At 50.7% G+C, this 19,769-nt stretch overlaps 1 protein-coding gene across 6 annotated transcripts in view; it reads right to left on the reverse strand.

The window, feature by feature from the left end:
- ARRB1 (arrestin beta 1) overlaps positions 1-19,769 on the reverse strand; it is a 77,942-nt gene that overhangs the window by 29,040 nt on the left and 29,133 nt on the right. For 4 of the 6 annotated variants that reach the window (XM_067750362.1, XM_067750361.1, XM_067750366.1 and 1 more), the window contains exon 1: positions 874-1,139. The exons of 1 other annotated variant lie outside the window; for it this stretch is intronic. In XM_067750362.1, the coding sequence (XP_067606463.1) occupies positions 874-929 (56 nt within the window). In that variant the 5' untranslated portion in view covers positions 930-1,139. Of the gene's footprint in view, positions 1-873; positions 1,140-11,341; positions 11,483-19,769 lie in introns of those variants that run through there. One more of the 6 variants, XM_067750364.1, reaches the window with a different exon arrangement.

Consider the following 19,769-nt stretch of genomic DNA (forward strand, 5'->3'; position numbering starts at 1 on the left):
ATAAGTCAGGATTCAGACCCAGTTCTGTCTGTCTGCATCCAGAGGTTGGTTATTTTCTGTCCAACCCTGCTGCCTTCCTAAAGCAGGTGTTTTTATCAACGTCAGGAATAACAGAAAAAGGGGAAATGAGGACAGGAGTTGGGGGGAGAAATGAAAGGGTGAGGAAGGAGCGACCAGGAGAGTAAGCGTGACGAGGGGCAGGAAGCACGGCCAGCCCAGCAGTGGGAGATGGCCCGCTGCTAACTCAACCAGCCACCGGGCCACCTCCTCAGGAAGCTGGACGCTGATGGCTTCCTCAGACAACAACAACAGCTGCGGGCGCCCTCCAGGCTTGTACGCCCTCAGCATGTCTCAGTATTTTTCCCAGAACACTGTTGTTGATCCTTCCACAATCCCATTTCAGAGATGAGAAAACTGAGGCTCAAAGAGGTGAATTATGGCTGCCTGTCTCCAGAGCCCATGTCCTTTCCACTCTGTCCCACAGCCAAACGGTCCCTGAAACAACTCCACTGCCTTCCTGACCACAATGCTGTCAGAGAAAAGGTCCCTGCAGGGGTGCTTCCAGTTCACTGGGACCCCCACCTGGTGCAGGACCTCAGAGATGGCTTCTGCCTGTCCACTTTGAAGAGCAAGCACAAACACACAAAACTGAGGTAAAAGCCAAACTTCCAGACTGTGGGATGGCTGGGTTTAGTTCATCCCCAAGTCCCGTTTGTACCCCATAAGCCCGACCCTCAGAGCCAAAGCTGGGTCCCACGCAAGAAATACTGGTGGTGTTCTAGCTGATTAAGACTCTCTGGAGATAAGGAACAGAAACCCACCTAGCAGAGCTCAAGAAAAGGAGAGGGTATGATAAGGAGGCAAAAATCTCACGGGAAGGATATGCAGGCAGGACGCACGGGGGCTGGAGCCGGGAACGGGGAAGCCATCAGCCTCTCAGGCGGCTGCTCTCTTTCTCCACCTCTCTCCCTGGGGCTGCATGTTCTCCCGGCTGCACTGCTCTGTGTGCCGCTGCTACATTGCCTCTGTGGACCAACTCTCTGCTTACTCAGGGCTTTTCTGCCCCTCCATCATTTTGGCTTGCATGTGGCTCTCACTCCGACCCTATTTCTACTCTGCCTCTGCTCAGCTTCCCACGGTTAACTGGTTGAATGGCCCAATTCCAAATCCCCAGGAGAGGAATTTCATTGGTCAGTTTTGGTCAGGTGTCCGATGCCTGGGCCAATCAACTAGGCTTAGGGTGTGTCATGTGGTCCATCAGGCATGGGCAGAGGAGGGTCTGTAGAGCGGTGTTTTTCAACCCAGGGGTCACAACCCATTAGTTGACAATGAAATCAACTTACAGAGTTGCCACCAGCACTTTGTTGTTGTTGTTTTTTAATGCAATAGAATAAAAGATACAAGCATCAGGTGCAGATGGCAAAGGTATAGTAGATACTACTATTATACTACTATAGATACTACTATACTACTATTTTACCAATATTCTATTGCCCTCTAAGGCTGGGCATATGGGTGGATCAAATTTCTCCAGTCCTATGAAGTTAGTCGTGCCCATGCAGCTTGCTCTGGCCAAGGGAACATGCGTAGAAGGGCCATAAGTCACTTCCGGGCAGAAGCATTTAAGGGCTGGTGCATGATTCCCCATGCTGTTTATGTTAGTCTTCTATGGAGGCTATAACAAAGGGTCACAAACTTAGTGGCTTAAAACAACATAAATGTATTATCTGGCAGTTCTGTAGTTCAGAAGTTCAAAATGTACCTCACTAGGTTAAAATCAAGATGTTAGCAGGGCTGCGTTCCTTTCCAGAGGCTCTAGGGGTAAATCTGTTTCCTTGCCCTTTCCACCCACATTCCATGTCTCAAGGCCTCTTCCTCCATCTTCAAAGCCAGCAACAGCAGGTTGGGTTCTTATCACATTGCATCGCTCTGACCTCCTCTTCTGCCTCCCTCTTCCACTTTTAAAGACCCTTATGAATACATGTAGCTCCCTATTTTAAGATCAACTGATTGCCATGTGATATAACATATTCAAAGGTTCCAAGGATTAGGACGTAGACATTGTTGGGGGGCCATTCTTCTGCCTACCACAGCCTCTTTCCTCTATCACTGAAACCAGCAATGATCTGGATGGGAAAGCCTTCAGAGACCGAAATCCCAGGGCTCTCCTGCTAGATGACAGACATGTAGCATGAGAGAGAAAAAAAGCTCTTGAGCCACTGAGATTTGGGGGTTGTTTGTAACTGCAGCAGACCAGCTTCTCCTGGCTAATGGGAAAAGTAAATATTATTTAGTAAAACGTTTGTTTCAGATGAACTGAGTTGCAATGTAAAATGAATACCACGCTGCACATTTTTAACTGTTTAAAATCCACTGTTCTAGAGAACATGCCTAAAACAAACATGCTGTATCAGTGTCTGTGCAGCCTGCTGGATCCTATCTTCCGATTCTGCCGCTTTTCTGCGTGCCACCAGTCCTCCCAATGTCCCTTTGTGCCTATAGGGAGAGGCCTATATCGTGAGGGACCCAGAACAAAGTACCTTCCTAGATAGATTATCCAACAACCAAGAGTTTATAAGTTTGTATAGTACAGCCAAACAATGGAATAATACTACATAGCATTGAAATTATGCTTGCATCTTTCATAACACAGGGAAATGCCTATGATAGAATATTAAGCAGAATAAATCAGGAATCAAAACAGTATTTTTGGCATGAGCTCAACTTTATACTCAATAAACACCCAAAAGAAAGAAGGAGAAGACAAGGTTGTTAATATGGCAATACTCCTCAAACTGATCTATGAATTCAATGCAATCCCTATCAAAAATCGCATTTTTGATTTTTTGCATTGACAGGCTGATCATAAAATTCATATGGAAATGTAATAGCCAAAACAATCTTGAAAAAAAAAAAAGGAACAAAGTTGGAGGACTCAGACTTCCCAAATTCAAAACTTACGACAGGGACTTCCCTGGTGGCACAGTGGTTAAAAATCCGCCTGCCAATGCAGAGGACACGGGTTTGAGCCATGGTCCACAAGATCCCACATGCCCTGGAGCAACTAAGCCCATGCGCCACAACTACTGCGCCTGCACACTAGAGCCCGCGAGCCACAACTAGAGCCCGTGTGCCACAACTACTGAGCCTGTGCTCTAGAGCCTGTGAGCCACAACTACTGAAGCCTGCATGCCTAGAGCCCATGCTCCGCAACAAGAGAAGCCACCGCAATGAGAAGCCCGCGCGCCGCAACGAACAGTAGCCCCCATTTGCCACAACTAGAGAAAGCCCACGCGCAGCCACAAAGATCCCACGCAGCCAAAAATAAACAAATAAGTAAATAAAATTTAAAAAAAAAGAAAAAGAAGAACAATAGCAAGTGTTATCAAGGGTGTGGAGAAACAAGAACCCTCGTACATTGCTGGTGGTGATGTAGAGCAGTGCAGTCGCTTTGGCAAAGTCTGGCTGTCCCTCTAAACATCAAACATAGAGTTAACATATGACCCAGCAATTCCATTCCTAGGTAGATACCCAAGAGAACTGAAAACGATGTCCACACAAATACTTGTACATAAATGTTCATAGTGGCATTATTCATAACAGTCACAAAAAGTGAAAAAGAAGTCCATCAATTGATGAATCTATTTTTTTAACTGTGGCATATACATTCAATGGAATATTATTCAACCATAAAAAGGGATGAAGCACTGATTCATGCTGCAACATGGATGAACCTCGAAAGTATTGTATTAAGTGAAAGAAGCCAGACACAAAAAGCCATATATTGTGTGATTCCACTTATACGAAATGTCCAGTATAGGCAATTACATAGAAACAGAAAGAAGATCAGTGGTTGCCCGGGGCTGGCGGGAGGGGGAAATGGGAAGTGATTGCTAATCGGGTGATGAAAATATTCTGGAATTAGATAGTGGTGATGGTTATACAACCTTGTGAAAATAACTGCTAACATTATGGTATGTAAATATCTCAGTTTTAAAAACTAAAACTAAAAACAACCCCAAAAAATGAATGAAAGGAAAGGAAATGTGCCTAAATGTTAACCAGGAGTTGAAGGAAACTCCGTCCACCCATCCACTCATTCCTTTATATCCCTTATTTTTTCATGTTGTACAATGAGCACAAATTACTTCATAAAGATGCCAGGGCTTCCCTAACAAGGTATGTCTCAAGTTTTAGTGAAAAAAATATTGTAAGCACAGTAGAGAAAATATGGCTCCTGGCATTTGGATCCTTTGATGCTAGAATCTCTGATTCTGCGATTTTACAAGCCAGAGTCCACATCTCTGTGATTCCTCAGAACCTTCCCCAAGCCTGCTGTGTCAACTGCCAGAACTGCATGCTGTGTCTTCTGCTCAGCACTCTCCTTCTCCAGGAAGCTTTCCCTGACTCCCCCCAGGTCTGGATTAGACGCCCCCCAACTCCCACACCCAGTGTGTCTCCGTCACAACATTTACCACACTCTGTAAAAGTCTGTTTACTCACCCTCTGCTTCTCTTTCATAACTTATATGAGAGTAGAGATCTTATTTGTATTTTTGACACTGGATCCCTGGGGCACAGCACGGTGCCTGGGCCACAGTAGGTGCTCAGTAAATAAAAACAGGTGGAATGCTGTTGAATGAATGCCCTAAGAGAGAATTAGTCAATAGGGAGGATGGATGACGTTTAAAAAGATGGTGGGGATGGTCCTTTGCTCTGGGTGAGTGGACTCCAGGGATTTCTTCTTCTATCTATGCTTCTCTTCGGCTGTCAGGATCAATAGGCACCGGGCTTAGAAAATACTTCATAGGGGCAGGGTCCCAGCCACCATCAGGCTGAGCCAGGTATACAACTGATACACCCCCACGGGCCTCTGCTCAGCTTTGACCAATGACTCTCCCATTTATCATTCACTTACCCGGTAAACATTCACACACTCCTACCACTGCCAGGCTCTGCAGGCACTAAGATGTCCCTGCTGACAAAAAACCATGGTATAGTCAAGTGAGATAAACCCACCAATCACGTCGGCCACCGTGCATTAAGCTTTCCCTGTAATCCAGGTGCTGTGCGAAGAACTTCACACACGTTAAGATAGTATATTATGCCATCTAAACATTCCCATTTTTCAAAGGGGAAACCTGAGCTTCAGAGACCGTGAATAACTTAATCAATGTCTCAAAGCCAGCATCAGAAAACTCATACAGGAGAGGAAGCCCATGAACGGGCTGCCTATGGGAAATCATTTAGCCAAACATGTCTTACTCAGCATCAGAAAACTCATCTTGTAGAGATTATCCACGAACGTAGATTCACTACTAGTGAACTGAGAGAGCACTGGCAACAATTCAATCCTTTGCGAGCATCAGAAAATTCATGTTAGATAAAAATGCTACGAATACAGTGAATGTGGGGAGACCTTCAGATGTTAAGCTCAATCAACAACAGAAAACTCACCCAGGAGAGAAATCAGGTGCCAGTTACTACTCTAAGTGTGTCATAAATGTTAACTCATTTGTTCCTCCAACAACATATGAGGAGGTACGACTATCCCACTTTCGCAGATGAGGAAAGTGAGGCACAGAGAGTCTAAGTCATTTGCCCAAGGTCACACAGCTAGTAAGGCGCTCAGCTTGATATTGGAACCCAGGCAGTCTAGCTGCAGGGATGACACTTTTCACCACTCACAATACTACCTTATAGGTAGGATTGTGTGGTTGTGTCTGAGGGGGTCAGGGAAGGCTTCAAGGGAGGAAGTAGCAACGAGGGGGATCTTGAAGAACACACAGAGGTGCGGAAGAGGTGACAGCACTGCAGGTGGGGGCCTCACAACTGGGTCCACTGTGCATTTGAGAGACAGTAGGCAATCTGCAGTATGTCCCAAGTGCCTGGGAGGAGCACCAGGGAGGAGGACGGACCAGAGAAGGGTCCACTCGCTTCCCTGATAGTCACGGAGCACCTCCATGCCCCAGGCCCTGGGTAGGTATAAAGGGTCTCGAATGCCAGACTAAGGACCTCAGACCATATCCAGAAGGCAATGGGGAGCCATAGGCACTTAGGGGGAAGGAGAATGGCCAGGACTGTACCTTGGACACAGAGATGCTGTCACCCCATACCTTTCCCCCATCCCTGCGCTTGATAGCAGTCATAGCTCAGCTAGGTAGGGTGGGGACCTGCAAGGGGGCATTCACCCTCAGGTACACCCGCCCTACATTCTGACCCACTTTCCTGGGTGTGAGAACAGCCATGAGGGAGCCGGGAGGTGTGAGGAGCAGGTAGCTGTGGATGCAAGGAGGTTTCTAGAGCCCTTATCACACCCTCCCTGGTAGCAGAGTTATTTGTGTGCAGGCTTGTCTGCTCTACCAGAACTGAACAGCCCTCCCTGTGTCAGAACATTGCCTGCCTGTTTATCCACCATGAGTGCACCTGCTTCTCAGGACAGCCCAGGACAGGGGGAGGAGGCAAGAAGACAGGAGGTGTCACCCCTGTTTCACAGATTTGGGGAGCATGAGGGATCACAGTGTAGCCTGCTTTATTTCCCAGACGGAGAAATCAATGGAAGAGAAGAATCTTGCACCCGGCCAAGAAACTAAGGCCCAGAGAGACTCTGGGGTGTGTCCAGTCACAGACTGGGAGGAGAGCCCCAGGCTTCTGGTGCTCCTGTCACACCCCTGCTCAGAATCGTGCATGGCTTCCTTGGGCACAGGCCTGAGGGGTGAGGGGTGGTGGATGGGGGTCTGGCCAAGTCAAGCTCCCGGGCTCCAGACTTCTCACAGGTGTCTAGGCAGACAGCAATTGCTCCAGCCTCTTGTCCACATTCATGTGTTCACTTTTCTAGCCATGATCCATATATGTGAAGATTTCCAGGGGGTGCAGAGTGAGGGAGGAGGGGAGCCACCAGGTGGCCACGGACAGAGGGGAGAATTTCTTAAAGGAGCCTGGCCCATTTTCTAGTAACCCACGAAACTGGAGATCTGAAATGGAAAGCTAATAATTTCACCAAGCAGGCTGGCAGCTGGATCCCAAAGACCCACAAACTGCACCTGAATGCTCTCCAGCCTTCTGGAGGGTTGAGAGGCAGGAAGGGAAGGGTGCTGGCAGAGGAAACAGTGCAGACGCTGAAGCACGCAGACCCCGCCTGAGTCCTGTGTGACCTTGAGTTTTGCTTCCTCTCTGAGGCATACTTTCCATCATCTGGAAAGTGGGGTTGATATCTACCCCATAGGTGAAGGCATATATAAAGCCTTGGTGCCTAGTAGGGAATGATAAAGGGAAGCGGACATCATTGGGACTGTAATTATTATTGCTATTATCCTCATTCCCTGAGTCAACACTCTGCCTTCCCTCCAGCGCCCAGGGGAGAGTTCTTGCCCAGCTGTCCCTCAGGTGGGAGGGGATGGTTATATTAACTCCAATGGAGACAAACAAGCTTTTTTAGCTGTCTCTCTCTCAGTCTTGGGTAGAAAACAGCAGTTTATGATATTCTCTTCCTAGTTTAGACCCTCACATTCCAGAAATCTCCAGGGACATGCCCTGTTATTCCCTCTTTCTGCAATAGCCTTTCTATCAGTTCTCCCACTGCAATCCCTCCCATCCTTCCTTCCCAATGTCACCTCATCCAAGAAGCCTTCCCTGACTGCTTCAGCTTAAAGTGTCCTTGCCCTGACCCCTTCCTCCTTCCCTCTCTCCAACCATCTTTGCTACTCCCCTCCTTGCTTTTCTTCCTTTTTTTCCCATCTCTGGGCCTGACACTGTTCTTACCTCCAGAAGATACAGGCCCCTGTGCCTTGTCACCAGGACACCTGCACTCTGGAGCAGGGAGAGAGAGAGATACTCCACAAATAAACAAAACCCTCCCTCAGAAGCACAGCAGGAGGGTGGGATGATGCCATGTATGATGTGCCCAGCTCAGCTTCAGGCACACAATAGCCACCCACACATGCACTTCTCCCTTCCTCGCCTCTATTCTGCCCCATGTCCCCTCAGCATCCACACGAGCCTGCACATCTCTGCTCCCCAGTGGATGGCGTGGAGTGAAATACTGACAAGCTCCAGAGAGCAGGAACCCTGTCTTCCTTCAGTCATCTTCCTTGGTATATAGTGGGTGCTTAGTAAATATTTCAAATGAATGAATAAATGCATAAACAAGGGCCAAACCCTGAGCTTGAAGATGGGGAAAAATAGGACTTGGGCCAAGAGACGATTCAGAGGCGGGCCGCCTGGCCGCCAGGATAAAACACGGGTGTGTGACGCGGCAGCCATGGTTTTCCCAGTGGGAAGACTTTATTTAAAGTTCTACTTCCGTGTGTGTGTGTCTGTGTGTGTGTGTGTGTGTGTGTGTGTGTATGGTTTTTTTGTTTTTGCCAATTTGCACATATAAACTTTTAGGGATACAGAAGAACACATAATAAAATAAGATATTGATTCAGAAGTGTTACTTTTTTCTCCATTGTCACATTTCATGAAATATCAGAACAGATCAGTAGGGCAGTGCATCTCCAACTTTGCTTCAACCACTCTGGGGGCCAGTCAGGGGCTGAGAGCCCTCTGTGGTCAGGACCTCTGTCCAGATTGAAAGGTATGGCCTAGGATAGTGGCTCTTTCTTGAGAAACAATTTTGGGGAGAAAACCCCACGTCTTATATTTGGCTAGATACAGTGACCATGATGGGCTGGAGCTGGCTTGTACAGGCTCATAGAGCCGACTGTCACACTTGTAGGAATGTTGTGAGCTAGTTGTTAAACACAGCCATTGCCAATGGCTCTCTACTGGGGGTGAAGTGGCTGTCTCAGCCCCCTGGGGGACATTTGGCAATGTTTAGAGACATCTGGGTGATCACGACTTGGGGAGGGGTGCTACTGGCATCTAGAGGGCGGAGGTCACGGGTGCTGCCTGCACAGTGTGTAGGCCGGCCCCTTCCCTGCTCCCAACAAAAAACCTCGAGCCCAAATGTTAACAGTGCTGATGGTGAGAAATCCTGATCCAAAATTACAGTTAAATAAATTATATTAAAAACAAAGGGAGGGGGACTTCCCTGGTGGCACAGCGCTTAAGAATCCGCCTGCCAATGAAGGGGACACAGGTTCGAGCCCTGGTCCAGGAAGATCCCACATGCCACGGAGCAACTAAGCCCATGTGCCGCAACTACTGAGGCTGTGCTCCAGAGCCTGCGAGCCACAACTACTGAGCCCTCGTGCCACAACTACTGAAGCCCACACGCCTAGAGCTTGTGCTCCGCAACAAGAGAAGCCACCGCAATAAAGAGTAGCCACCACTCTCCGCAACTAGAGGAAGCCCTCATGCAGCAAAAAAGACCCAACGTAGCCAAAAATAAATAAATAAATAAATTTTTTAAAAAAGTAAAAAAAAAAACAACAAAGGGAGGGCTTCCCTGGTGGCGCAGTGGTTAAAAATCCGCCCGACAATGCAGGGGACACGGGTTCGAGCCCTGGTCCAGGAAGATCCCACATGCTGCGGAGCAACTAAGCCCATGCACCACAACTACTGAGCCCACACTCTAGAGCCCACGAGCCACAACTACTGAGCCCTGCGCCACAACTACTGAAGCCCGTGTGCCTACAGCCCGTACTCTGCAACAAGAGAAGCCACCGCAATGAGAAGCCCGCGCACCGCAATGAAGAGTAGCCCCCGCTCGCCACAACTAGAGAAAGCCCGTGCACAGCAACGAAGACCCAATGCAGTCAAAAATAAAATGAATAAATAAATTTATTTTAAAAAAACTATCAACACTCATTAAAAAAAAAATAAAGGGAATAAATACTCAAAACTTATCACTTACCATTTTTTTACTAAATTTCTCTATAAAGATGGTGCCCTACTGTGCATCTCTTCCCAACTCCATGTTCAATGACATGACATTAGTAGGGTGAAATCCTTGGTGGAAGAATTTACACCACAGAAATCGGCAAATACTAAAACCCCACCCCCACTTTTTTTTCTGGATAGCCAGCTGTTACCAGTGGACCATTGGATGTGACCCTAAATAGAGAAGGGAAATTCGGAAGCCTGGTGGATGCTTCTAAGTTTCCAGCCCAGGCAAATGGCTCAGCACCAGCCTGCTGTACGCAGTCACAAACTCTACACACCTCACACACACACACACACACACACACACACACACACACACACACACACACACACCATGCATACACACAGAGACACATACCCACAAACACCACACACACACAACACACACCACACATACCCTACACGCCCTACACATGTACCTACAGGCACACCACACATGTACAAAACACACCACATACCACACCACACACATCGTGCACCCTTGCACCACACACATACCACGTATGCTTCACATCTCACACCACATATATACCACTTACACTTATACACACCACATACACAGACCACACACACAAATACTAAGCACACTCCATGCGCACACCTGCATCACACACCCCACACACATCTCACCTACAACTCCCCCGACGTACACCATACACACACCACGTAAACACACGTGCTCCCACAGCAGCCCTCTAGCCAGCAGAAGACTAACTGAAATCATGAGAATAAGAGAATGCCAATCCGGGACTTCCCTGGCGGTCCAGTGGTTAAGACTCCGCGCTTCCACTGCAGGGGGCACGGGTTCAATCCCTGGTCGGGGAACTAAGGTCCCGCCTGCCACACGGTGCGGCCAAAACAAAAAGAGAATGCCAATCTGCCTGACCACCTTCTTTTGATGTCTCAGCACCTCTGCCATAACTTACTGTCTCCTCAACCCAAAGACCATCCGTCCCACACACCCCCACACCCTGCTTGCCAAAGCAAAGTCTCGACACCCCCCAGGAGCACCATCCTGTGACCCCATCCCAGGCCCGTTCCTCTTAGCCACCGGAGCCCTGACTCAGTGGTCCCCCATCCCTGCCCTGTGCCCAGCTGTCTGTAGGCTCCAGAGCAGAGCCCGGTTGCCTGTGGCCTCCAGGGCCTGGCCTCCACCCCTTCCCAGGACCCATGACAAGCAGTTCCCTTGGTGACCCCACCCACCTGGCCCCTTTAACTGCCACCAGATGCTGGTAAGCCAAACCCCCATCTCCAGCCAGACCCTCTCTGACCCCATACCCACTAGCCTTGGGACATGTGTACTCGGATGTCCCCAGACTCCTCACACAAGTCCCAAACCGACTTCCTGTCTGCCCGCACCTGTTCCTCGCCTACACTCTCTGCCCCTGCCCACCCCAGAGGTCAGCACACAGGAAATGCTCCAGGCACATCTCATGGATAAAGGAATAAATTATGTAAGTCCTATAAAGAAAGGAAAAAACAAACTTCCTTATGAGGCAGATAGGAAGTCTTACCCCATTTTACAGATGAGAGCCCTGAGTCTCGGTGAAATTAAGGGACCAGCCCAGGAGCAGTAGCTGAGGCAAGGCGGGGCACTGTGTGGGAAGGAGGGAGGCCGTGGAAGACCCAGTGCTGGGGGCTGCAGGCAGCAGCAGTTAGGCCAGGGCAGGCCGTGCAGAATCAGCTCTCCCCAGCCCCAAGTCAGGGGGTTAGTTACAAACAAAAGGAAAAGGCGTTCCTGATACATGTCCTGTTTCCTCTCCTCCTCTGGGCTTCTCAGGCCTTGGAGGGCGGAGGTCTCTGGGCTGGCAGTAGTCGGCCTGTGCACGGACAGGCAGAAGGTGAGCGTCTCCAGGGGCTCTTTCCACTCCAGCAGTTTGGCCTGCGTGGAGACAGGCTCCCGAGTGACCCTCAAGTTACCCTTCCCAGCCTGGAGGAGCAACCTCTGATCCCCAGTGGGTACTCATCACAGCCAGGCACCTCCTTCCATCAGACTGTTCCATTAAGGCATCTCGACTGGGAAGCCTTTCCTGTCACCCTTACTCGCTACAGGAGCCCCTCTAAAGCACCCCCTTCTTCCCTTCTGCCCTGCCCCACAGCAGCCTAGCCCTTACTCTGCCCAGCTCTCTGTGGCTATTGCCTGTAGACCAGAGCGCCCCATGAATCAGGCCAGGGAGGCAGGGAGCAAAGGCAGAGGCCACCAAATGGGGTTTCTTAAGTGAGAGAAGGAGATGAGCCTCCCCCATCAAACAGGGAGACAGGGGGGCCTTCCTGAGGGCAGAGGTCATATCTCCTCTATCAGATAAGGATTCCCTGAGGGAAGTGGCCATGACTCCTCCATCAGATAGGAGGCTGCTGCAGACAAAGTTCGTGCTTCCTTCCTCAGACAAGGAGCTACTAGAGGACAAGAGGGCTGTGTCCCCTCCATTGGATCGGAAGTCCCAGGAAACAGGAGCCACATCCCCCCTCCCTGCCCCCAACCAGCAGACCGGAGTCTCTCTCCTGGAGAACAGGACCATGGCCCCTCCATCAGACCACGAGCTCCCAGAGGGCAAATTCCTGTCTGCTGCCTCCTCAGCAGTTCCCAAAACAGACTTCAGTTCCGTCTGAGACTCGAAGGACTTCCCCCTGGGGCGGAACTAGGGGAAGTCTTGCCCACAACCTCCTTTGCACAAGGTCCCATGCCAACTTCCCATTCATGCCCACAACTGAACAGAAGCTGCTTTGCCATCCTTAAGACAGGCATGTGTCTGGGCAAAGGCCAGCAGCTGTCTATTTCAGCCAGGAATGTTGACCTCTTGAGAGAGAGCAATGGGGATGACTGGGAGATCCCTGACAAGAGGATGCCCAGGACAGGCCGTGCACCCAGCTCTGGCCTGGAAGTGACCAGGTGTGTGGGCTAGATGGGTCTCTGCTCCTGACTCTGTCATTAAATGGGCAAACCTCTTCTCCGTGTGGCCACTAACACCCCCCGCCCATCTCCAGACTTTGTCAGCACCCACTGCTGGTTAAAGTGGCCGGAGGCAACAGGGAGGAGGGACGGCAAGGCCCTTCCCAGGTCCCACCTTGAGGACATCACTGGCCTTCCCCAGGGGCCGCCCCTGAGCCTGGTTCAAGCTGCCTCCACGATGGTCTTCCCTATATGAGCCAGCTCCAGGGAGCTGCTATTAGTTAGCATTGATCCACAAAGTGCTTTGCCGAAACTTTTTATGAGCTCAGCCTCCCCCGGGGCCCTGGGGGCTAGTCGCACGAGGCAGAAACCGTGCAGGAAGCCCAGGCCCCTGGACAGAGCCAGGGGGCAGCTGAGTCCCGAGATCAAGACCCAGACAAACCCAAGACCAGCACTCAGTAAATGTTACCTGAATGCATAGTCACTGAAAGGCAACCTGACCGGATTTGGTAACTAAATCTGGGTGTATTTCCTTATTAAGAAATAATAATAATTATTATTATTATAACTGATGTTTATTAAGTGTCAGGCACTATTCTAAACACTGTATTTAACTCATTTGATCCTCACAAGAACCCTGTAAGGTAGATACTCTTATATCGCCACTCTATATATGAGGAAACACAGAGAAATTAAGTAACTTGCTCAAAGTCACAGAGTAGAAATAAGAAACGTAAGCAGTTCAAACCAAATGCTTGATAAATTAGAAAGTAAAAATATAGGAACAACGCTTCTGGGTTTTAAAAGAATGAGATAGTGTTGAAAGATACAATTTATCCTAAGTGTGTTCCAAACCAAATACTTTCATTATTGGACATCCTGTGGTATAGTTCCAATGTAAAAGGTTCTCTGAAAGAGGAATATTACAAACGTACAATACGTGCTTGTCAGTCATCTCAAAATCATAGTTTTCTTCGGAAACTTTGAGTGGTTTTATTAAACTTTAGAAAATAAAACCCCCAAAACCACAATAACAATTATTTTAAGATTTATCATTTATTTGTCATATGCTAAGTATTTGCCCTACTCCTCCTGTTTAATCTTGAGAACAACTGAAGGGAAAAAAAGAGGTATTATTCCCTCGGGGGCTTTACTGAGCCCCCAGGCTGAGGGTACCTATCTCATACACCTCCTTGGCGGGCGTAATCCAGCGGGGGTTTGCCCCCCAGGATGGGAGCTGCTCCAGGGCAGGAACCGTGCTCCGGCTCAGACAAGGTACAACATAAAGGAGTTAAGGGCTGGGGTGAGGCAGGCCTGCTGTTTCATCAGCCTGCACTTCAGCCCTCTAGAGTGTTAAGTGAGGCCCCGGCACACAGTCAGAACTCTGTAAGTGAAAATACTAACGGGCACCACCATCCCCACAAGAAGCAGACTCGCTGGGTGGCCCTGGGCAGGTCCCCAATGAACAGGGTTCAGCTGGTTCACCAGCTCTCCGTGAGGGTCACGTCACCTCGTACGGGCCTGGGCCGCTGAGAGGAGGTGATGGGTATGAGGAGTTCCTGGGAGGCCAGAGTGCTGGGCAGAGACCAACGCCTGTTATCAGGACAAGGCTGAATTATCGAGCATTTTTAAGAAATGCATTTCCATTACTTCCAAAAACATACAGGCTTGCAGATGAGGTGAGCACAGTGAAGCCAGCCAAGTGCAGCTGCTTCAGTGAGACAGCCAGCAGGGAAGGGCATTCCAGGGCATCTCTGAACCGCTCCCCAGAGCACAGCTTGGGGCTTGGCAGTCTACCTTCCACCTGCTCCTCACACGGATTTGGGGGCGGGGGTGGGGTGTGAGAAACCTGCCGGGAGGCACAGCGCTGGGCCTTAGCTACCAAACTGTCTGAAGTGACAACTCAGTACCAGCTCCACCTGCCGCAACCTAGACGCTCAGGCCATCTTTCCTCGAACCTCAGGGAGACCATGCAAACGGTGAAGGAAATGGAAAAGAGCAACTGGGAACGGGGTCCAGATCTCTACCCTGGCACTGAACGGCTGCTCACCTCGCCTGTCCTCACCTGGAGAGTGGGATCACATGACCACCTCCAGGCTGTGGAGGGGAATGTATGGGCTGATGTCTGCCTAGGCCTGGAACATAATCCAAGTTCAATATACGGTAGGATTAGGGCACTGAGAGGCACCGGCAGTGCCAGGATGAACAGGGCTATACAGGACTCTGGAGAGATGCGGGAGACCAATAATCACAGGTGAGAGCACACAGCGAGGAGCGGGAGGCCAAGTCCCCCAACGTTTACGTGGCCGTCTCTGCGTATCTAGTGGGCCGGAGGCACTGGGATGTGGGCCTCCTGGGGGTCCCTGGAGGGTGGTGGATGAGCTTATGGGATGCACTCTGTAGGGCCTAGACAGCCTCTCCCGAAACACTCTCCCTGTCCCCTGGCTCAGGTTTCACCCTCATCAGGAAACCTCATTACCAACGTGTCCCCCTTGGTGTCCTGATTACGCGCAGGAGGTCCCGGGCAGCGGGCATGAGCATTTGCATCACGGAAAGTGAAGGGTTCCTGTACCCTTCACAGGGATGACTGCCCACCTGCTTTGAGTGGGGTCTCTGAATCTGACTGAGTCCATCATGGGGGTCTGCTCGATTCTAAGGGCTGGACTGCCAAGTGGGGACCTTGCTCAGGCCAGGAGGCCAGCTCCCCCGGGCCCTTTATCATCCTGCCTCTGTTCTACCACAACCACTGGGACCTTGAGAAGCAGAGGGGTCTGAGGTGAATGCACTGCCCACATATGGCTGGGGAGGCAGATGCACAGACCAACCGCTATCCTGCCAAAGGCACCGAGAGAGGGTTATAAAGAGGATAACTCGGGGGCGGGAGCAGCTCCATTCTTCCCAGATGGACAACGGGCTGCTGAGGAAGTGACACAGAGCAGGTGACATCTGAGCTGGGACTTGAAGGGCGATTAAGTTTGCCAGGTAGTCAAGGTGCAGAAGAGAACATCAAAGTGACGTGCATAAGCATGGACTCACACATCCTTATATAGCAGAGTATACGCTACAAAGTCACTCTCTCACTTGATTCTCTCAAATCTGGTAATGGTGTTATTACCTCCCCCCTCCCTCCCCCCCCACACGCAAATAAGAAAAGTGGGGTACAGTGAAGGCAGATGATGGGCCAAAGGGCGTATGGTGACTGATTTCTGGGCGGGCCATGTAGGCTGGCTGAGACGACTCTCTTCTCACGGACGGGACGGTATTCCTCTCTGGCAGCAAAACCTCTCACTTCCAGCCCCTGCTGACCTGTGACACCCTCCTCCCATCCCCAGCACACATACACACTCCTCCAGACCCCAGGGCCTCTCAGGAGGGACAGAGGGACACAGCCGCATGGCCGGGGCTGGGCTGAGGAGGCCAAGGAAGAGCTGACCATTCTCCAAGGCCCAGCTTAAAGGCCCGGCCTCACCCTCTCCCACTCATCCTGAGCGCTGATAACCTCCACCTCTCCCACTGTAAATCTCTCCTGGCCTCTCCTCTCCCCGCCTCTCGCCTCTTGAAGCAGCTGCCGCCAGCCTCTCCCTCTCCTCCCTCCACCCCTCGCCCTCCCCAGGGAGCAGTGAGCTCAGCCTTTCCCATCAGCCGTCCCTGGGAATGATGGGAAATGCTCAGCTGGCCAGGAACTAACAGGAGGCCTACCCCCAAGAGGGAGGAGGAGAAGGGGGCCGCTGGGGGCATCCTGGGCTCAATTCTGCTGCTTCCTATGAATTCCGTGCTAAGGGCATGGTCTGCCTGACCATATGACATGCTCTAGATAAGGTGGGATCCAACTGCTAGAGCTAGAATAGGCCTCTTTTTATGGATGGGGGGACAAAAGCCCAGAGAGAGGACAAAAAGAAAATGTGCCGAGGGACTGACTGCCACGTCCCAGGTACTGTTTGAGCCTTTCACGTTTCTTGTCTCATTTAATCCTCACAACCACCCTGCGAGGAGTGTGTGACAGGCTGAATCACGACCCCCTGAGATGCTCACATCCTAATCCCTGGAACGGTGAATCTGTTATCTTACGTGGTAAAAGGAACTTTGCAGATGCGATGTTAGTTAAGGATCTGGAGATGGGGAGATAACCCTGCATTATCTGGGTGGACCCAGTGCAATCACGAAGGTCCTTATAAGCAGGAGGCAGGAGGGTCAGAGAGAGAAAAGGCAATGTGAGGATGACGGAAGCACTGAGAGAGAAATTGGAAGATGCTGTGCTGATGGCCTTAAAATGGAGGATGGGGCCAGGAGCCAAGAAATGCAGGCAACTTCCAGAAGCTAGAAAAGGCAAAGGAATGGATTCTCCCTTAGAGCCTCCAGAAGGAATGCAGCCCTGCCAACCTGTGTTAGGACTCTGACATCCAGAACTATAAGAGAATTTATTGTGTGTTGTATTTGGCCACTAAATTTGTGGTAATTTGTTACAGGAGCAATAGGAGACTAATAAAGTAGGTATTCCCATTCCCATTTTGCAGATGAGGAAAGTGAGGCTCCGAGAAGGCACGTGATGTTCTCAGGTTCTGCACACTCCCCTCCACACCACACTGGCTTATTGGGAATCTCCACGAGCTCTTAAGGCTGGGAGCCCCTTGGCCAGAGCTTCAAGGCTGGGGGAGAGTCTGAGGGGGAGGAAGAGTTCTGCTGCTTGTAGGACTGAGGTCAAGGACAGAGAAGGGATCTGGGGAAGGTAAAGTCCTGCTTGAAAGGGACTGTATTGTGGCTGGGGGCTTCTGGAGGCAGTGTCTGAGTCATACTCTGCCCCAAACTAGGAAGCAGGGATGCATGTGACACAGATAAAGGGCACTGGCTGTATAGCTGGGCTCAGGGGGCTGAGTGTTTTCAGGATTAATGGAGATGAGATGAAATCCCCCCATTCTCTCTCTCTGATCCTGATAAAATCCCTGGGAGGAAGGCTCCTTATCCTTCTTCCTGCATTACTGGTGCGAAAAATGAGGTCCCAGGGGTTAGTGACTGGCCCAAGTTCTCACAGCTGGTAAGAGTGGAATCTGGGTATTCCTAATGATCGATATAATGAAAAGCATCAAACCATAATGAACGGCTTTGAATGCTACGTGCCTGACACTGTGTTAACTGTCGCTGGCATTTTCTCAGTCATTCTAGACAGACCTGATCAAGTCCTTTCTCTGCCTCAAGCTCTTTAACTGCTGCCCACAAGCCCTTCGCAATCTGGCTCCTACTCACCCCTCCAACCTCCCCTCCCCCACAGTCTCCTGCACCTCCATATCTTCCAGCCACACTGACCTTGGTCAGTTCCCTGGAGCCATCAAACTCTTTCCCACTTTGGAATCTCCCACAGGGTTCTGCCCCCACTGGCCCCCACGCCAGCCCCAGGCCACTTGTGGTGCAGAAACCACGGGTCCTGGCCATTCCTGCTCCTACTTGGGGGTTACGAGAGAGGGAACAGGGTCAGGGGTCAGCCCTAGATGGCAGGCCTGGGAGGCTGGAGCTGAGAGGGCCTGGGTAAGCTGGTCATTTTCTACACAGTAAAGACAACAGCAGCCTGGAGGTGTGGTGGCAGAACTCCCCAGGGGACGGGCCCTCCCAGATGCACAGACCCTAGGACACTGGAGCTGAAGGGGCCTTGAAGAATATCGGGTCCCACCCCTCAGGGCATACATGGTGATACTGAGGCCCAGAAAGGTCTGGACTTGCCCCCCGCTCCACAGTGTGTCACTATGGGAGCCAATTTGGGGTAGTAGGTAAGGCTTTGGGGTCTGCCACTCACTAGCTGGGTGACCTTGCGGAAGGGGAGAGTTGTTCCGATCCTTACCTCTAAAATGGGAATAATAGTGCCTTTCTCCAGGAATGCGTGAGAAGCACCCGGTACAGTGAGGCCGGCGATAAATGAAAGTTGTTCTCACCATTCAGAGAGCAGCGGCTGGACTCAGGACGCCCGTGGGGGAGCTCACCCCCTCTCTGTGACATAGCTGGTGGGTTTAATTTAAGCTGGGGAAGCACCCGGAGAGGTGAGCACTCAGCTGTCGCCAAAGCCACTGCTTCTGGGCCCCCAATGCTGGTCAGTCCTTGATCATCTCTAGGAAAGGGCTTGTCGGCCTCATCTGCCTTACAATTAAAGAAAGGATTTCCCCAAGGGAGCTAGCCTGGGCTAGAGGGACTCCTGATCAAAACCTGGGCTCCCACTTCCACATCAACAGAGGGAAATAGGAAGCCACCCTTAGCACGGAGCACTTCCTGCAGGTGGCACTGTGCTGGGGCTTCCGTGCACTCATCTCACTTGAACGTCACCACCGCCCACCCAGAGGGGATTAGGAGGCCCATTTATTGAAGGTTTCCAGAGGGTGAAGAACTTGCCTGTGGCACCAGCTGACAAAGCCATGTTCCTATCTGCTCCAGAAGGCCTCTGGGCAAGGGTCCGTTCCTATTCCAAATTATTGCGGTCTAAAGACTTTTTGAAGGGAAGGAACCCAGACTGGACACTGAGGCCCCAACGCAGCCTCCTGACCCGCCTGTGGCCACCGTGACCCACTTCCTCCCTCCAGGCCCTCTCACCTCACCTCACCTCAGCCTTCCCAGAGGTCTGTTATTAATAACTATGAAGGGACTTCCCTGGTGGTGCAGTGGTTAAGAAGCTGCCAATGCAGGGGTCACAGGTTCGAGCCCTGGTCTGGGAAGATCCCACATGCTGCGGAGCAACTAAGCCCGTGCGCCACAACTACTGAGCCTGTGCTCTAGAGCCCGCGTGCCACAACTACTGAGCCCACATGCCTAGAGCCCGTGCTCTGCCACAAGAGAAGCCACCACAATGAGAAGCCCGCGCACAGCAACGAAGAGTAGCCCCTGCTCACCGCAACTAGAGAAAACCCGCACACAACAACAAAGACCCAACACAGCCAAAAATAAAATAAATAAATAAAATAAATAAACTTATAAAAAAATAAATAACTATGAAAATACCACCCGTAATGCTGTTGCCTCCATCTGGACAATGCTGTCCAGCCCCACACCAAGTTCACATCGTCAGAAAGCCTTTG

This window comes from Pseudorca crassidens, chromosome 9 (assembly GCF_039906515.1).
Source record: "Pseudorca crassidens isolate mPseCra1 chromosome 9, mPseCra1.hap1, whole genome shotgun sequence".
In the NCBI taxonomy this organism is placed as follows: domain Eukaryota; kingdom Metazoa; phylum Chordata; class Mammalia; order Artiodactyla; family Delphinidae; genus Pseudorca; species Pseudorca crassidens.